We start from the raw sequence: 14,961 nt of genomic DNA, 5'->3' as shown, positions 1-14,961 counted from the left end.
ATTTACAGGAATATCCTCCTCAGAAGGAGGAATTACAAAAAACAGATGGTGAAGCTAAAGATGCTGGTCCCAAAAAACATGCAACTGCCTGATCATGGCAGCATTTCCAATGGATAGGCTGTACTTTTAATTTAATGTGTTTGTACTGGATTGTGGCCACAGACAAACAGTTTTTAGCTTCATTCTGTTTGGTTGAGAGACGTCAGAGAGTTAATGTCACGTCCTTTTATTTCTTTTTTTTATTTGCACTCAAGTTTTATATTTGTTATTAATAGATGTTGTTTATCTTGATAACATTTGCTATTCTGTTTCAGACATTGTTCGGAGAATGTTTACCTACAGGTTATGGCAGTGTACGCACTCTGTATTTGGACAGTGAATGATCAGTCATGCAGTGCAGTTCAGTCGATGATGGAAAGGTGGAGTAGAAGATGGCTGAGAGCTGGGAGGAGCTGAGTTTGGTCTCTGGGTAGTGTAGGAAGGCTGGGGAAAAAAGATTTTATTTTTTTTTTTCTTGGCTTGGAATTGGACACACAAATTGTTTTTTATTTTTGTTAACACTGTGAGAGAGGGCATTAGGCCTTGGCAGAATAAATGCTGTACATCCAAACATCCAGTAGATGGTAGTAAAGTTGAATAGTGACAAAACAGCCAGTTGGAGAGATATCATGACTTCTTACCACAATCCACATTCACAATGCAGGTTGAATATGTGGTCGAGTGCAAACACAGCAGCAAGTCCTGTCAAAAAGATTGGTGTGATGCCCTCAGATATGACACAACCCTTAAGGGCGATCATCCAGGGTCCAATAGTGACTTGGCCCATTCCACCTGAAACTTCATGTGATTGCAGCAGCAGAAAGCATCTCACCTTGTTTAAACATCTGTAAACTCAAGGAATAATGTCCATCAATGAAATGCATACCAAGCTGTATCAAATGAGAGTAAAAGGCCTTCAGGTTCTCACATCTTGTACTGCAGAAGTCCACATGACATGTTAATTCAACTACACTTGTCAAACTAGGCCTACCCATACATTTGTCCTTATGTCTGTAAGTGTGACACTTCAAGGTCGACAAAAGCACACTTTAAAGTTAAATGAGGTGTATTTTTATGAATGTGCATTACAGAAGCAAATATCACAACACAGCTCTGACAAGTGCTAGACTTTTACTGGAGATCCTTTTCACCAACATTCAAAATTAGTGTTGACACAATGCAGAAATAAACATACTCTGCATTGACCTTAATTAGGCCAAAACAACAAAGGACAGAAAGCCCAGGATAATTACTGGCTGCTCTTTCGTAGCATTTACACCTAATGCTCTAAAAAAGGGAAAATGTTACATTTGCATGCAGCGAAACTGGACCCAAACGCTTAACTCAGACAGGTGTAGAGTTTAAAGTTAGCAGTTTGATGAATATTCAAAAACAGACGAGCCTTGTAGTTCCTCAAACAAAGGGGATGACGAGAGAGTGAACAGGCTGGAGAGGAGTCCAGATCCAGAGTACTCCTCGTGGACAGACTAACAGAGCACAGACTGAAGTCCACCTGGACACAAAAAAACCAGGATTCTCAGTCATTACCACCACCAGGATGAACAGACAGTTCAATGAATGCTGGAAGGAAGGCCAGTGCTTAAATACTGTGGCAGCAGGTGAGTCTTGATTGAATGATTGAGAGCAGGTGTGCTCAGGAGAGGAGGAGGCCAGACCAGACCTGTCAGCTGCAACCTGCAGTAAAACGCATACACAACAGACAGGGGAGAGACAGACAGGAGACAGAGGGGAAGGGAAACACAAGAAAACAATTGGGAAAGGAGGGGAAAACTGCAGACCCTAACAGAAATGACTAGCTACAAACAACAGCTACCAATCATAAATTCACAGACGACACGGCTCTAAAATGCACATTACAGTTAAATAGAAATGTGTGAGCTATTCAAATTTCAGCTGCACTGACGTAACATTTTAAAATCAAACACCCACTTGCTAGACAGTGAGCTTGCTGAGTATTAGTTTTCAAGTATTATTTTTGATTACCTTCATTAATGACATACTGGTGAAGAAAATACAACTGTTTTTAATTGGCAAATTATTTCCAACTTTTGTTTCCTAATGGTTAATTACCTTACAAATTTTGACAAAACAGTAATAATTACAAGATCTAAAACTACCAAACGTAGACTATCAATACCTCTCATCAAGCTCCAGCATTCTCCATGCAACAACCAGTTGGCAAAAAATACTGTAGCATACCATAAATTAAAACACTAACATAGTGTTTAGGGCCTAAACTGCCTATAGGAGCACTCCTGGGTCTCACCTTGTGACATTCTGGATCTGGCCCTGATTGAAGACTTCCACCATCACCACCCTGACCTGCCTGGAGGGACATCACGAGCCAATCCAAGAGAAGGAAAAACATGTTTTTGCATATTTTTAAGTACAAGACAAAGAAAATCCAGATGCTTTGATCAGGTATTGCATTACAGTTTATTGTTGTAGTCGTCATTTGTTGCACTCTGCAGGGAGTTACAGCTTGAAGGTAATATAGACTGAAGGTACAAGCTACACCGTAGTACATGCATGATGCTGTCACACGTTGAGGCTTCTTGTGTGGACTTCCAACTCGTCCCCTGAACTCACTGTACTGGGATAGTTTCCCTCAGAGACACAGATCTAAAGCAGTCTCACTGTCAAGGTACCATGGAGGCAACGCAGAGCTGACCTACAAACAAACCATCACAAACAAAGTATGTACAGTTACAGTAGATGACTGTTCAACATATGAGTGTGATCAGAAAAGGCAACTCTTAAGGCAGAAACATCTTAAGGAGGAAGATGAGGAATGTGATGAAGAAACAAACAAGACAGGCCACAAGTCAGCTGCTTCTTCCTGCCAATGAGACTCTGAATGATGGAGTGAAATCAGAAATGTGTTATATTAAGACTTACAGAATGGCAAAAACATTATTTTATTATTTTTTCCTGCCTGTTCAGTGAACTGAGTTTCATAAAGTGTATATCTGTACAAAAATATGAACATGAGCTGTTTTATTGTGACTAATCTTACACAATATAAATACAAGTCAGGAACTTAGTGTAAAGAACTGTTGAGAAGTTAATACAGTACATATTATATATTTACCAACGCATTTATTTGTAGGTATTTCAAAATGCAAAAATATGCAGATATTTCCTGTAAATTATCAAAAGGCAAGACTGAAGATTCCCACACATGATGCTGCAGGTAATAATGTTTCTATACCTGCATCTGTGCACATCTGACTGATTTAAGTGACAAATAGTTGCAAATGAACACACAATGTGAATGTGTGGTTAAGAAATGTGCTTGAAGGCCCTAAAAACTGATTTTTTTTCAGTCTCTATAAGTGATGAAGTCCAACATGAGCACATTTTCTCTCAAAGTTAGAATAGTTTGGTTGTTTTAAATCGAAGGTTTAAGTATGTTTCGTTTTGCCTGTGCTGTGCTCACTGGTTTGAAGTAGGCATCATGGGAGATGTAGGCTATAGCATTCTTTGAGCTTGACCCATATTGGACACAAATATCTCAGCCTCTGTGGCTTAATTAGACCATTGTTTTTCTGTCTCTCACTTTGTGGAAGACTAAAAGACTAAAATCGCCCATCAAATCTGATCAAATCATACAGACAGAGCCCTGATGATGCTGAGTGTTAAACTCTTCATACTTATTTAGTCTTGATTATTTAATGGTAGAAAGAGATTTGAAACCATGTTGTAATAAGCAGGCTCGGCCCAATTTGTTACCTCATTTTGTTAAAAGGCTGCTGCAAACATACATCAGGGGAAAGGACTTTTCCTTGGCTGACATACAGATTAGAATGAAGTTATTATTTGGCACGAAATCTGCATAAAAACAGAAGATGTTTTCTAAATGTGATGTAACAAACAGACGTGAGGACACAAAAACCTGTCCTCTGCTTCCTCAAGAAAACAGAAACGTCTCATTGAGCATCGTGAGCAAAATAAAACTCCAAATTCAAAGCAGTTAGCGACTTGTCATCGAACAATCATTTACTGTACACACGTGTAAAAAAGTAAATTAAAACTCATACAAAATGTACAGATTAATATTCATTTTTTCTTGAGTGTCACTCTCAGTTTACAGCACGATGTCTCCGCAGGCCTCGTGTCTTCTGCAGTACCAGAGCCTGAGGAAGACAAACACACACCAATCCTTCTTGTGCTTATTGATTTGAGTGTGAGTTGGGTTGGACCACGCTGCTGTGCCATCAGAGGGGAGGGAAGTCATTCCACTTTGAGGCATTGCCATTTGCCATCACAACACTTCTTGTCTCTTTACTCAGACACTGAGGCCGGAGATTAAAGGATCATCTATGATATGGGAATTAATAAAAAAAAAAAAAAAATCTATAATATGCTGTTGTCTGAAGGAGCTGTACACGATGATCAGGACACAGCAACAAAAGACACACCGTCCACCACTGAGGTTCATATCAGCCATTCTGACAGCTTTAACTGTCTGAAGTGCACATGTACAGTAACATCATATCCAGTGTTGAGTCTTTATAATTGTGCCATTGGAGCTGGAAGCAGCCAGAGGAAGAGATAAAGAGTTTTAGATCTCTTTGATTGTTCGTTCAGAGGGACGGTAGTCCTCCCTTCCCTTTGGGGAGGACAAGTAGAAGGACTGGGTCTTGCGTTTTAGGCGAGCCCTCTTGGTGGCCAGTGACAGGCTGTGCTTGCTGGAGGCGATAATATCAGTGATGAACTTCTTGCAGTCCACGCACACCTCCATGGTGGCCCAGTCCTCCGTCAGCTCCGGGGGAAGCTCCAGTTCTTCATGAGACTTTAAGGAGCCGTGCTTGGAAAACCTACGTGGAACAGAAACAGGAGGATGGTTTGGCATCAGCGGCATCAGAGAACACTATTTTTATGTCGATTTTGTTAGTAGAGTTTGCTTTAATTGACTAATTGTTTTAACTATCCAAGGTGTGTGGTCATGGTCACTCGTAACAGATAGAGGTCAGCAGATCAGCAGAGTAACTGCCAACTGCTGCTCACTGCACTCTTTGCTGTAGCTATCTCGGGCTGTAGCTACTAGTTGTCATTACCTAGTTAACTTGGTAAGCCGTGCCGCTAGTGGTCCTATTAGCACCAACCAGTCATAATCCTGGCCATATCTTCCACATTGCACCTTTAATATCAATACGTGGTGAACAGAACCTTGCTTTTGGTCCTCAAAGCATTGATTGTTGACAAGAAGGTTTGGGTGTAATAAAGAAAAATAAGATGACAGTAAGTAACAGCTGATTAGATAAATGTCTTAATAAATAATGAGTTTGATCTTCAGTGCCTGTTTTACTTTTAATCATCCAACTTTTCAGCCGTTAGATGTCACAGTGAAAGTGCACCACAGTCTACAGATGCACACTGGATATATGAGCCAGGTGAGGAGGACATATTGTTCACCAGCAGCAGCTGCTATGATTGAAGGCCTTTTTGTATTTTCATTGTGTTCTAGTGTTTTCTGCATTTTGTCATTATGAGTGTTTTCAGCTTTTCTATATGTTTTAGCATTTGCAGCATTTTCAGAACCAGACTTCCAAAATCTTTTAATGTGTGTGCTTTCACTCTTGCACAATGTATTTTTTGTACCAATATAAAACAAACTTTCTAAAGGAGAATTTATATTATATCACGACATAATTACCCTCGTGAAAAAAATGCACTAAAATATACTAAATATCAGTATACTGAGCATACTAAAGTTTACTTGCATCCAGACTATTAATAGTGTACTTAAAGTGTGCTGAATTGGAACAACTAATTTTGTACTTAGTATAAAACTAACTAAGTACAAAAGTCCAACTTGAGCTGTATTAAGAATACTTGACCATGCCAAAATGGGACTATTTTAAGTATATTTAATATCCTCCTGACTACCAGTAGTTCAAATTTGTCCTCTGTGGAGGACATTTGTAAAACTGAATATCTCCCACCCACTGCATACTAATGAATTACCTCCTTCTGCTTTCTACAGAGGACATTTAGGACTTTTCAATGATACCAAATGTGAAGGGGTGGGGCTTTGGTACCGTTCCCTTTCTCATTAAGGAAAATGATGTCCATCAGTGCAAGCTCATTTTATGGGAAAAGGAAAAGTAAGTGTGTAATACTTTTTATTGAGCAAATTTTGGCTTGAAATGTTGTTGACACATTTTATATAAGTCTCTTAACAACACATTAAAACATTGTCTGAATTATTTTAACTGTAGTTTTGGCATAGTATTTAAGTGTTTAAAAAGTGTCCTAAAAATTTTTTTTATTATTATTTTTTAATTTGTGATTGGACAATATTTTTTTTTCCTGGTAGTCAGGAGGACATACTGCAAATACTTACTTTATACTTTGAGTATACATAAAATCTGAGATTAATAGATTTACAAACACATGCACATTTGGATACTAGTATATTTTTACATACTTCTTGAGCATTTTCACTTAAAGTGTACTTTAAAACTCAGGATGAACCGGATGTACTCTACATACTCTATATGTCCTCAGATATATCATGCATTCAGTGCACACCTGCCTTTCCTTGACATATTGTGCACCTCTCATTGTCTGATTCTTGAAAAATAGATAGATAGATATATACAGATTTATAATTAAAGATTAAAGTAAAGCTATACTTTTGAGTATGCCATGACAGCATGAATGCAACATTATTCTAATAGTGTTTTAACACACTTACTGAAGTATGTCTGCTTTCAATCTATGTAAAGTAAATACAAATTTGCATGAATGTACTGGAAAGATACTCTGTATTTAAATATACTTTAAGCGTGCTGAAGTACATATTTGGTTTTCACTTGGGTAATGTGACTTCTTCAATCTGAATACCTGTGCTCATGTGCTCTTACTTGGACATGGTCTTCTGAAGGTTGTGGCGCTGTGTTGAACTGGAGGACTTTTCAGATTTAGCAGCAGCTGCTGCTCCAGAGCTTTTTCCAGCTCCTTTAGATGCTCCTGCTGTGGCTCCTTTCAAAGTGGGAGACGCTGTGGTCACTCCCACTGCTGACGGACCTGGCCCTCCAGCCACCGAGAGTCCTTGTCCTACAGTAGCCATGGCATGTATCCTCTCCCTGGGGAGAGTGTTGGTCGAGCCAATGGAGTAGATGGGCAAGCTGGAGTAAGGTTTGGATGGCAGCCGCATCTGTAAGAGAGGGAAGACATGGAATGGAATTCAGCAGCACATTACTGTCAGCTGACTGAGCACATGGAGGCAGGATATCATGCTGCACAGGCAGCTGATTGAACTATCTGACTTACCTTTTTGCAGCACTGCGAACACACAGGTCTGCAAGCACAAAGAGAGAAAACACAGAGAAAGTGATGAATGAAAACAGTCACACTTCTTCCCAATAAATTTCATTTCAAATGCAAAAGATGAAGATGATCCTGGAAGATGTTTTACTTTTTGCAAAACTGGCAGACGTAGGACCAGGTGAAAAAGGAAAACCTTTTGGTTCGACAACAGAAGCAAAGCTGCAATAAAAAGATGAAGAAGACATTAGAAAGCACCAAATGTAATCTGCTGGAGCTCAGAAGAAAGATCTGTGCTCGTTCCCTCATGCTGAAGTCAAGAAAGCTAGAGGTCTATTCATTCATAAAGGCTGTTTACATCTGTAAGGGATGGTTGGTTCATGCAGTCACTTGCTGTTTTATACTGTCCACGTTAAAAGCAACATGTGTCATAAAAGATGAAGTTACCTTTCCCTTCTTCATAGCGTTGTAGATCTCTTTGTACTGCTGGAACTTCTCAAGCTCTGCCTTAACCAGCACCTGTCTGATGTGCATCACCTCCTCCACGGTCAGAGACAGACACTCCACAGGGAAACAGAACTCCTCCTGTAACAACACACACACGCACACACATATGTCCAGACACACACGACAATGACTGACTCTGGCTGCAGAGACACAACACTCTGTGTTTACCATTCAGTACACAAGCAGCCATCCCTCTGCACCTTTCAGAGCTGCCTGTGTGGGTCCAGACTTCATTTGTGTCATAAAAATGTTCTCGCTGTTCACTGAAGAAAAATCAGAGCAGCTCATGATGCGTAAACAACGAGAATGATGGGAAGACATGATTCCAGCAGCAGTGCAGGGCAGCAGAGTTCATCACAACCTGGACAACCATTGTCTTGAAGAGTTGTAGCCATTTTTCAGAGTAACACAACTGCACTCCACACACCCTTATTTACTCTCCATAAAGAATGAGGTGACAAATCAAAGCCATAACTGTGTATATGTTGATTCATCTGATGAATGTTGACAGGTGGAGGCATTGTGTCTTGGTTTGTATGTTGGTGTAAATGTGTTGCGATTGACAGGATGTGGGTCACAAACCTATGATGTTTTAATCTTTGAATTGATGTTTTAGTTGTCAAGATATTTAAGTTAAAAGGGAAGAACCATGATACTGATCACAGGATGGACTAACTCCAAAAGTTCCTCATACCAGCTCTAAACAGGGGAAGACTGCTCTCCTGCACTGTGCACCTCACGACTGCAAAGAACTGCAAAAACAAACCATGATGCAGACACTGACTCCTCTGAGGGACTTTAAACTTCTGCTTTCTTATTCTTAATTATACTCATGACAGCTTTGATTAGCGTGTGCATGATGACCTCTCCTGCTTCAGTCCTGAATGGTCGGAATAATTGTGAAAAGCCCACCAGAGGTCCAGCAGCTCATCTCTCTCTTTGATTCAGGACAGAGGAGGATGACCGGACCATCAGCCAGGATGAAGCCAAAATGACAGAGGCTTGTTTGGCTGGTTCAGAAATACTCCTAGCTGCTGTTTTCTGTTTTAATACACAGACTCAGCTGATTTATTTCTTTGTTCTTTTTTTCTTATTACTACTTAATAAATTCATTGTTGCGTTGCAGTCACTTCACATCACTTTCAATTATTGTGAATTAAAGCAACATAAAATGGGGACATTTTCAAATAGGAAGTGTAAGTAAGTTAAAACAAATAAAACAGCCAGAATGATACTGGAGTTATGAAACAGAGTTGATATTTGAGCTCCGAACGTACCATAATGATAGATTGGCCTGCATATATAATGTTTCTTTTTCTTAACAATACACACAATCTAAACATTTTTCACAAGGATCTCTTCAATTCATCTTTAGGGAACAGTGACCGTGTGAACTGAGAAGGACGTTTGAGTGTGCAAAAGTAAACGTGTCAGTGCTCTCTGGTGGGCAAACTATGTAACAGCAACACTGTTTTTATCTGATCTTGAACATATCTCGGGCATTTCTGTACTGCAGTTTCTTACTTACTTGACAGCCAGCACATACTCGATATCAGTTATTCTGATTTGTCAGTCTAACTCTAATTTAAGAGACCAACAATCAAACAAATGAGCTGGTTGAGGTGCAGGGACATGGTTTGTGAAATAAAGCTTTTGCTGCATCCACATACTGACGAGTTTTACCTTCCCCCTGATGAATTTCAGATCAAAGTGGAAAAATACAGCTTTTGAAGCATTTTATGGTTTTACATTACAGTACTGCCAATGTACAGTTGAAGTGCTCAGGTGATACTGATCATTATTACTCCCTCAGTTAATGTTGGGTTGAAAAAGCATTTAGGTAATTGGTATCTTTGTTTGCTGGCTATGGCATCCTGCTGAAAACCTCTTTAACAGTCACATATCCTGAGTATCTGACTTCTGTAGTACACATAAGTGCTCAATAACTCATGTTCATCTCATGACGCCTGACAGCCGCAGTATGCTGCTTTGTAGCAACTCAAATACATGAAACAACATCCTAAACAGTGTCTTCATATTTATAGTGCCACAGAAAAACCAAAATATGGAGGTGAAAATCAGACATTTATTGTAAATACATCCCACCACTAGTAAATGATTTGTTCAACACTAGAGCCGATTGAAATGAATTTGAGCTGCAGCTGCCTACTTCTGTTCGAGTATTAAAATGTGATCTAAAGCAGTGAAGTGAAATAAATAAATGCACTCACTAGCTCACTAGCTGCGGGATCACACCTCAGATAAAAAGCAGTTATCCTCAGTCTATAATGTCAGCAGCATGCTCTATAGGTGAATGATCTCTACTGAAGCAGGAAGCATCAGCTGGGGATGGGCAGCTACAGTTATTATGCAGACAGACTGAGGGAGACTGGCAAACCTTGTCTGACTCTCTTCCTCTGATGCAAATGGCCCTGCACAGGGCAAAAACTGCCTTCACCAACCCCAACACAAATGCCTCGATAGGGTGGGAGCTCTGCAAAGGGTGGAGAGTGGAGGGAGAAGGGCGGAGGTGGAGGAGGGGGATCCAGGAATGATATGAAGATATCATCCCAACCTGAATGAGAGAAGGTGAAGGAGTGTGTGTGGGAGAGGAAGAGAGGGGTTCCTGCTGTTTGAAGAAGTCCCACCAGGAGGTTATGTGAGCAGACAATGTGGATTTAGTGACAGAAAAAGGAGAGCGAAGAAATCCAGGAAGACAAATGTCACACAAACAAAGGGAAGTGAGTGTTTGGATTCAATCCCTTCATTAGCTTCTCTGTGATCCCGATGCTCACCTTCGCTCCATCATTGCCAATTTCTCCATCTTTTTTGTCTCCTTCATGAAGTTACTGGACGGGACATGTGGTCAGAGCAGGGTTAAATCTTTGCAGGCTACACTGTCTCTCAGAGAGTCCACAGTCAGACGCTCTAATACTGTCACACTATTTGTGGCTTGTTAACTGTTACTGCTCTTATAAATGGCATGAAAATAATAAAACCAAAAGAAATACCTCTTGTCCTGACCTTTTTTTTATAACCCGAATATTTTTTCATGGTACATTTCACCTACAGAGGATGTCTGTGAAGAGATGACTCACCAGAGACTTAGAGCTCTGTTTGGAGGGCGGCAGAAACTGTCGGACGTTGGTCGGGGTTTCCTTCTCGATGGAGTGTCTCCTCTGGGGGGTCTGACGCCTCTCTGGCTGGGGTGTTGAGGAAATGGGCAGGAACATTGGGGGAGCTGGTGTTCATAGAGGAAAGAGAAGTAAAATAGAGACAACTTCACTGGAAAGATTCCACTGATTGGTTAAATCAGGGTTCAAGAACTTTTAATGATGAACAGCAACAAAAAAGTCAAATGTCAGGAAAACATTGCTGTCACTGTGTGATTTAGTCAAGGAGGCGACTGAGCTGGGACAGGAATGTTGAAATAATTCCTGACTCACTTTTCTTCCCCAGGGCAGACTCTGGAGATGTGTCATCCATCAAAGATGTAGCCACACTGGAGCTGCTGGCTGATCTGCGCCCAACGATCTCATCCTGAATGAATGGAATGTACAACAACTTCAATCACTTGCTCCACACGTGCCAGATGGAATTTCTAAAGATCCATCCAATTACACAAACTCATACTGACGTCAGAGTCAGAGCTGTCCAGTTCGGCAAGGCTGGGGGCCTTCAGGAGCCTCTTCCTCTGAGGTACAGACTGAGATCCGGAGGGCTCTACCCTGGGAGATTCTGATCCGTTGGTCAGAGACAGAGAGCTGGACACCCTCCTGCCCATGTACGGACTAAACTCATCTGCACAGAGCCACACACAAGAGACAGTCATTCAGACAAAAGGGGAGAAGCACTTGGGATGAATCGCAAAACACTTCCTCATATGATTCCTTGCATCCTGTGTTACTCTTTTAATCTATTTTGACTGTTCTGCCCCTGAAAAAGGGGACATGTTTTCAAATTATAGTGTGTTTTAATGAGAGGTGAAGTGAAAAGATGCAATGAATCTTCTGGAGGACTGAGGTTTGAGATCCATCCCAAGCTTAAAGAGGTCAGGAAGGGTGAGTTAAGTTGGTCTGAGGGGAGGCAGAGGAGCAGGCTGTTGTTACACACAGAGCATGGATGTCTCTTTCATGAAATATTTAACCTCTGAACTCCTAAAAGGGGATTCTTTCTCCTAACAGCCTCTATGGTATATTTTTTGGCAGAGCTGAGTCCTTGAACGCAAACACCACAATTGACTTACAAGATCATTCTGCCCTGAGAGGAGTTGTTTTGTGCCATTATAACCAATTACCTACCAAGCTGCCTGACTCTAGCTGTGGTTTCCAGGGGCGCAAAAATGGTTGAAAAGAAGATTTAGAAGGACGGGGGGAGTGAGAAGAGGAGACAGAGGAGTGCTGCACAAGACAGATAAAGAGCTGCAGCTGATTGGATCTATGGGAGCCCTGAAACCTCTCTCATTTATCCTTTAACGCCCTTCTCTTCTCTTGTTTGTGGGAAAAGCATCCACAGGAGCTCATCGTACAGTATCTGCTGCTGGACTAGAACTAACTGTCGTTCGACAGCCTGAGATTCCCAAGAGACTACATCACCAGGCTTTAGACTCCTCTTAACACAAACCAACGTGCCATAATCAGCCACACTTACACACTCTACCTGTGGCCAGGCTTCACTATTTAAACATTAAAACAGAGGAGATATTAGTTCACAGCCAGGGAGGCAGACAGACAAGGCCATTAGGTTAAGGGTGAAAAAGGCCTTTCAAACCACAGTAGCTCATACTTTACCTAGTCCAATACGGAACAAATCCTGTGGCATACTGCGAGTTTTGCCAAAACCTAAAAGGGGACACCTCCTTCATTAGGATAGCTAAGAGAATATTCCACTATTTGTTATGTCATTTTTCAGCTGTGGGGTATATACGTATGTGTTATGTGTGCAGCCACACAGCTTTATTAAAATTCTACATGTCCTGTTGCTGCTGATGATGGTGAAGGACTCTCTGCCACTTTTGGAGTTTTCAAGTATGACTGCTGAGTGTTAAAATGTTGGCAAAGAAATCCTTGATCTTTAATTCTATAAACATTGTCATCAAACCTAACATTTAGCATTCCCGTTTTAGCTGAAACATTTCTTGTTTACAGGGGAGTATTTCAAAATTTGGGGAATGTCCTTAAATGCATTCTTGTGGAAAATTAGAGGAGCAGATCACTCCCACTCTAATGTCTCTGCACTGTAGGAAGCTAGAGTCAGGTGGCGATTAGCTTAGCTTAGCATTAAGACTGGAAGCAGCTCGCCTGGCTCTGTCCAACGTTAAAAAAAATCAGCCTATCAGCATCTCCAGGCTCACTAGTTAACTTGTTGCATTGTTTTGTTCAATCCGTACATGAAAGAAATGTAGACACAAGTCATGGTTTTATGAGGATTTAAGAGTTGTAGCTGTTTTCTTGTCAAACGGCTAACTTCTCTCGAGACTGCAGGAGGTCACTGCACCCAGCCAGGAAACGCTGCAAGGTGTGACTCACTCTGAAACTACAACTTAATGTTATTTCAGTTTGGGTTTGCACAGAGCGATGCTAGCTGTTTCGCCATGCTTCCAGTCCTTATGCTAAGCTAAGCTAAGCTAAGCTAACCACCTGGCTCTAGCTTCAAAAACACAAATAAGTGTATTTTCAAAATGTGGAGCCATTCCAGAAATGGTAGATGCATTTTACACACACCATCTCCATTTAGTCAGTTATGGAAAATGAAAAAAAAAAAAAAAAACACCAGCAAACAAAATACAACAGACCCACAAATGCATGATACATCACCGAGAGATATGTGACAACAGAGTTTTAAATGGACTTCTCCTTGAAGCAGTATTTTTTTTTGTTCCAAATTAAAACCTCAATCATGTTCATTAAAGTGTTGGTGGGTATGTACCACTTCCCCCTGAAATACAGAGCACAGTGACAATCAAACTGTTCACTGCGTATGAGAATGATCCATTAACGAGGGCAGATCGTACACACACAGATTATCAGTCAGCATGAATGAAATAAGCATGAGGTGATAAAGCTTGTGTGGTGTGATGAGAGACAGTAGCTTCAGTGGGAGGGAAGTGGAGCACAGAATTAATGTGATACTGAGTGTCCAGTGCTGTGCAGAGCATGAGGCTGCACACTGATCCGTCTGCACCCTGATTCAATTCTGCAAGTCACCAAGGACTCTTTCGTATGAAGTCGTGGTTTCTTGAAGACACAGAGGTGGCAGGAACTCTTTCAGCTCTTCCACTTCACTCCAGCTGGTTGCATGCACTTTTACTTCCAATACGACTAACATTACAGCAGTGTATCTGACAGATGATGTACTCAGCAAAGGGGAGACTTTTTCTGAGTGTTTCGAGCAGCATCGGCAACAACAGCAGGAACACTTTTCAGGACTGATGTCATTCTGTCCATTTGTTTCACACGAGCTGCAGACCGAGTTTATGGGCTGGACACAGTTCTGTCATTCAGTAACATCAAATGATGTCCTCCACAAGGAGATTTGAAGTGCATAGAGGCAGCACTGTTATTTCACAACTCTTCCTTCATAATTCCACATAAGCTTAGTTGTACCCCAAAGTGTTCTCAGAATGCCTCTCTGACTGGGATGCTATCTTAAATTCATTACATGTTGTTAGGATCTGCTCACCTGTCGATCCCTGGTGTTTTCCTTGCCACATTTTTGGTATTTACACTTTAAAATAAGGGACACGTCACACAAACCATATCACTATAGTTTGTGAAGGGGGTAACACAAGCTGCTTTTAACAAAGAGTAACAATGATGCAACAGGTTCTTTTCCAAGGCTGCAAACAAGGAACAATGACTACAGAGTCGTAACCTGAGTCCAAGCCCTTTGATACAGTTGTTCCCAAGTTGTTGGGGTTTTTTTTGTCCGACATACAAAAGCATTTCACTACAGATAGTATATTAGTTGTGATTGGATCTCTGGCTGCACATGTGAAACATAAAACATCAGGATGCTTGAATTGTTGAAGTTTTGTCTGTGCACTTTGTTTGTTCTTTTCCGGAAGGTTCAGTCAGGTCAGTGCTGCTCAGACTGGCAGACAGAAAGTGAGGCAACAGC

At 41.0% G+C, this 14,961-nt stretch overlaps 1 protein-coding gene across 8 annotated transcripts in view; it reads right to left on the bottom strand.

Annotated features, from left to right (window-relative positions):
• Positions 1-2,472: 2,472 nt before the first annotated feature.
• spire1b (spire-type actin nucleation factor 1b) overlaps positions 2,473-14,961 on the bottom strand; it is a 37,176-nt gene continuing 24,687 nt past the window's right edge. For 4 of the 8 annotated variants that reach the window (XM_076736545.1, XM_076736546.1, XM_076736547.1 and 1 more), the window contains 9 exons: positions 11,480-11,643; positions 11,289-11,382; positions 10,941-11,083; positions 10,241-10,417; positions 7,783-7,920; positions 7,487-7,557; positions 7,342-7,369; positions 6,933-7,225; positions 2,473-4,880 (listed from right to left, as the gene is read on the bottom strand). In XM_076736545.1, the coding sequence (XP_076592660.1) occupies positions 4,625-4,880; positions 6,933-7,225; positions 7,342-7,369; positions 7,487-7,557; positions 7,783-7,920; positions 10,241-10,417; positions 10,941-11,083; positions 11,289-11,382; positions 11,480-11,643 (1,364 nt within the window). In that variant the 3' untranslated portion in view covers positions 2,473-4,624. The remainder of the gene's footprint in view (positions 4,881-6,932; positions 7,226-7,341; positions 7,370-7,486; positions 7,558-7,782; positions 7,921-10,240; positions 10,418-10,940; positions 11,084-11,288; positions 11,383-11,479; positions 11,644-14,961) is intronic. The other 4 variants (XM_076736549.1, XM_076736550.1, XM_076736551.1 and 1 more) reach the window with 1 other exon arrangement.

The sequence above is a fragment of the Chaetodon auriga genome, chromosome 8 (assembly GCF_051107435.1).
Source record: "Chaetodon auriga isolate fChaAug3 chromosome 8, fChaAug3.hap1, whole genome shotgun sequence".
In the NCBI taxonomy this organism is placed as follows: domain Eukaryota; kingdom Metazoa; phylum Chordata; class Actinopteri; order Chaetodontiformes; family Chaetodontidae; genus Chaetodon; species Chaetodon auriga.
This window is presented reverse-complemented; position numbering and strand designations above follow the sequence as displayed.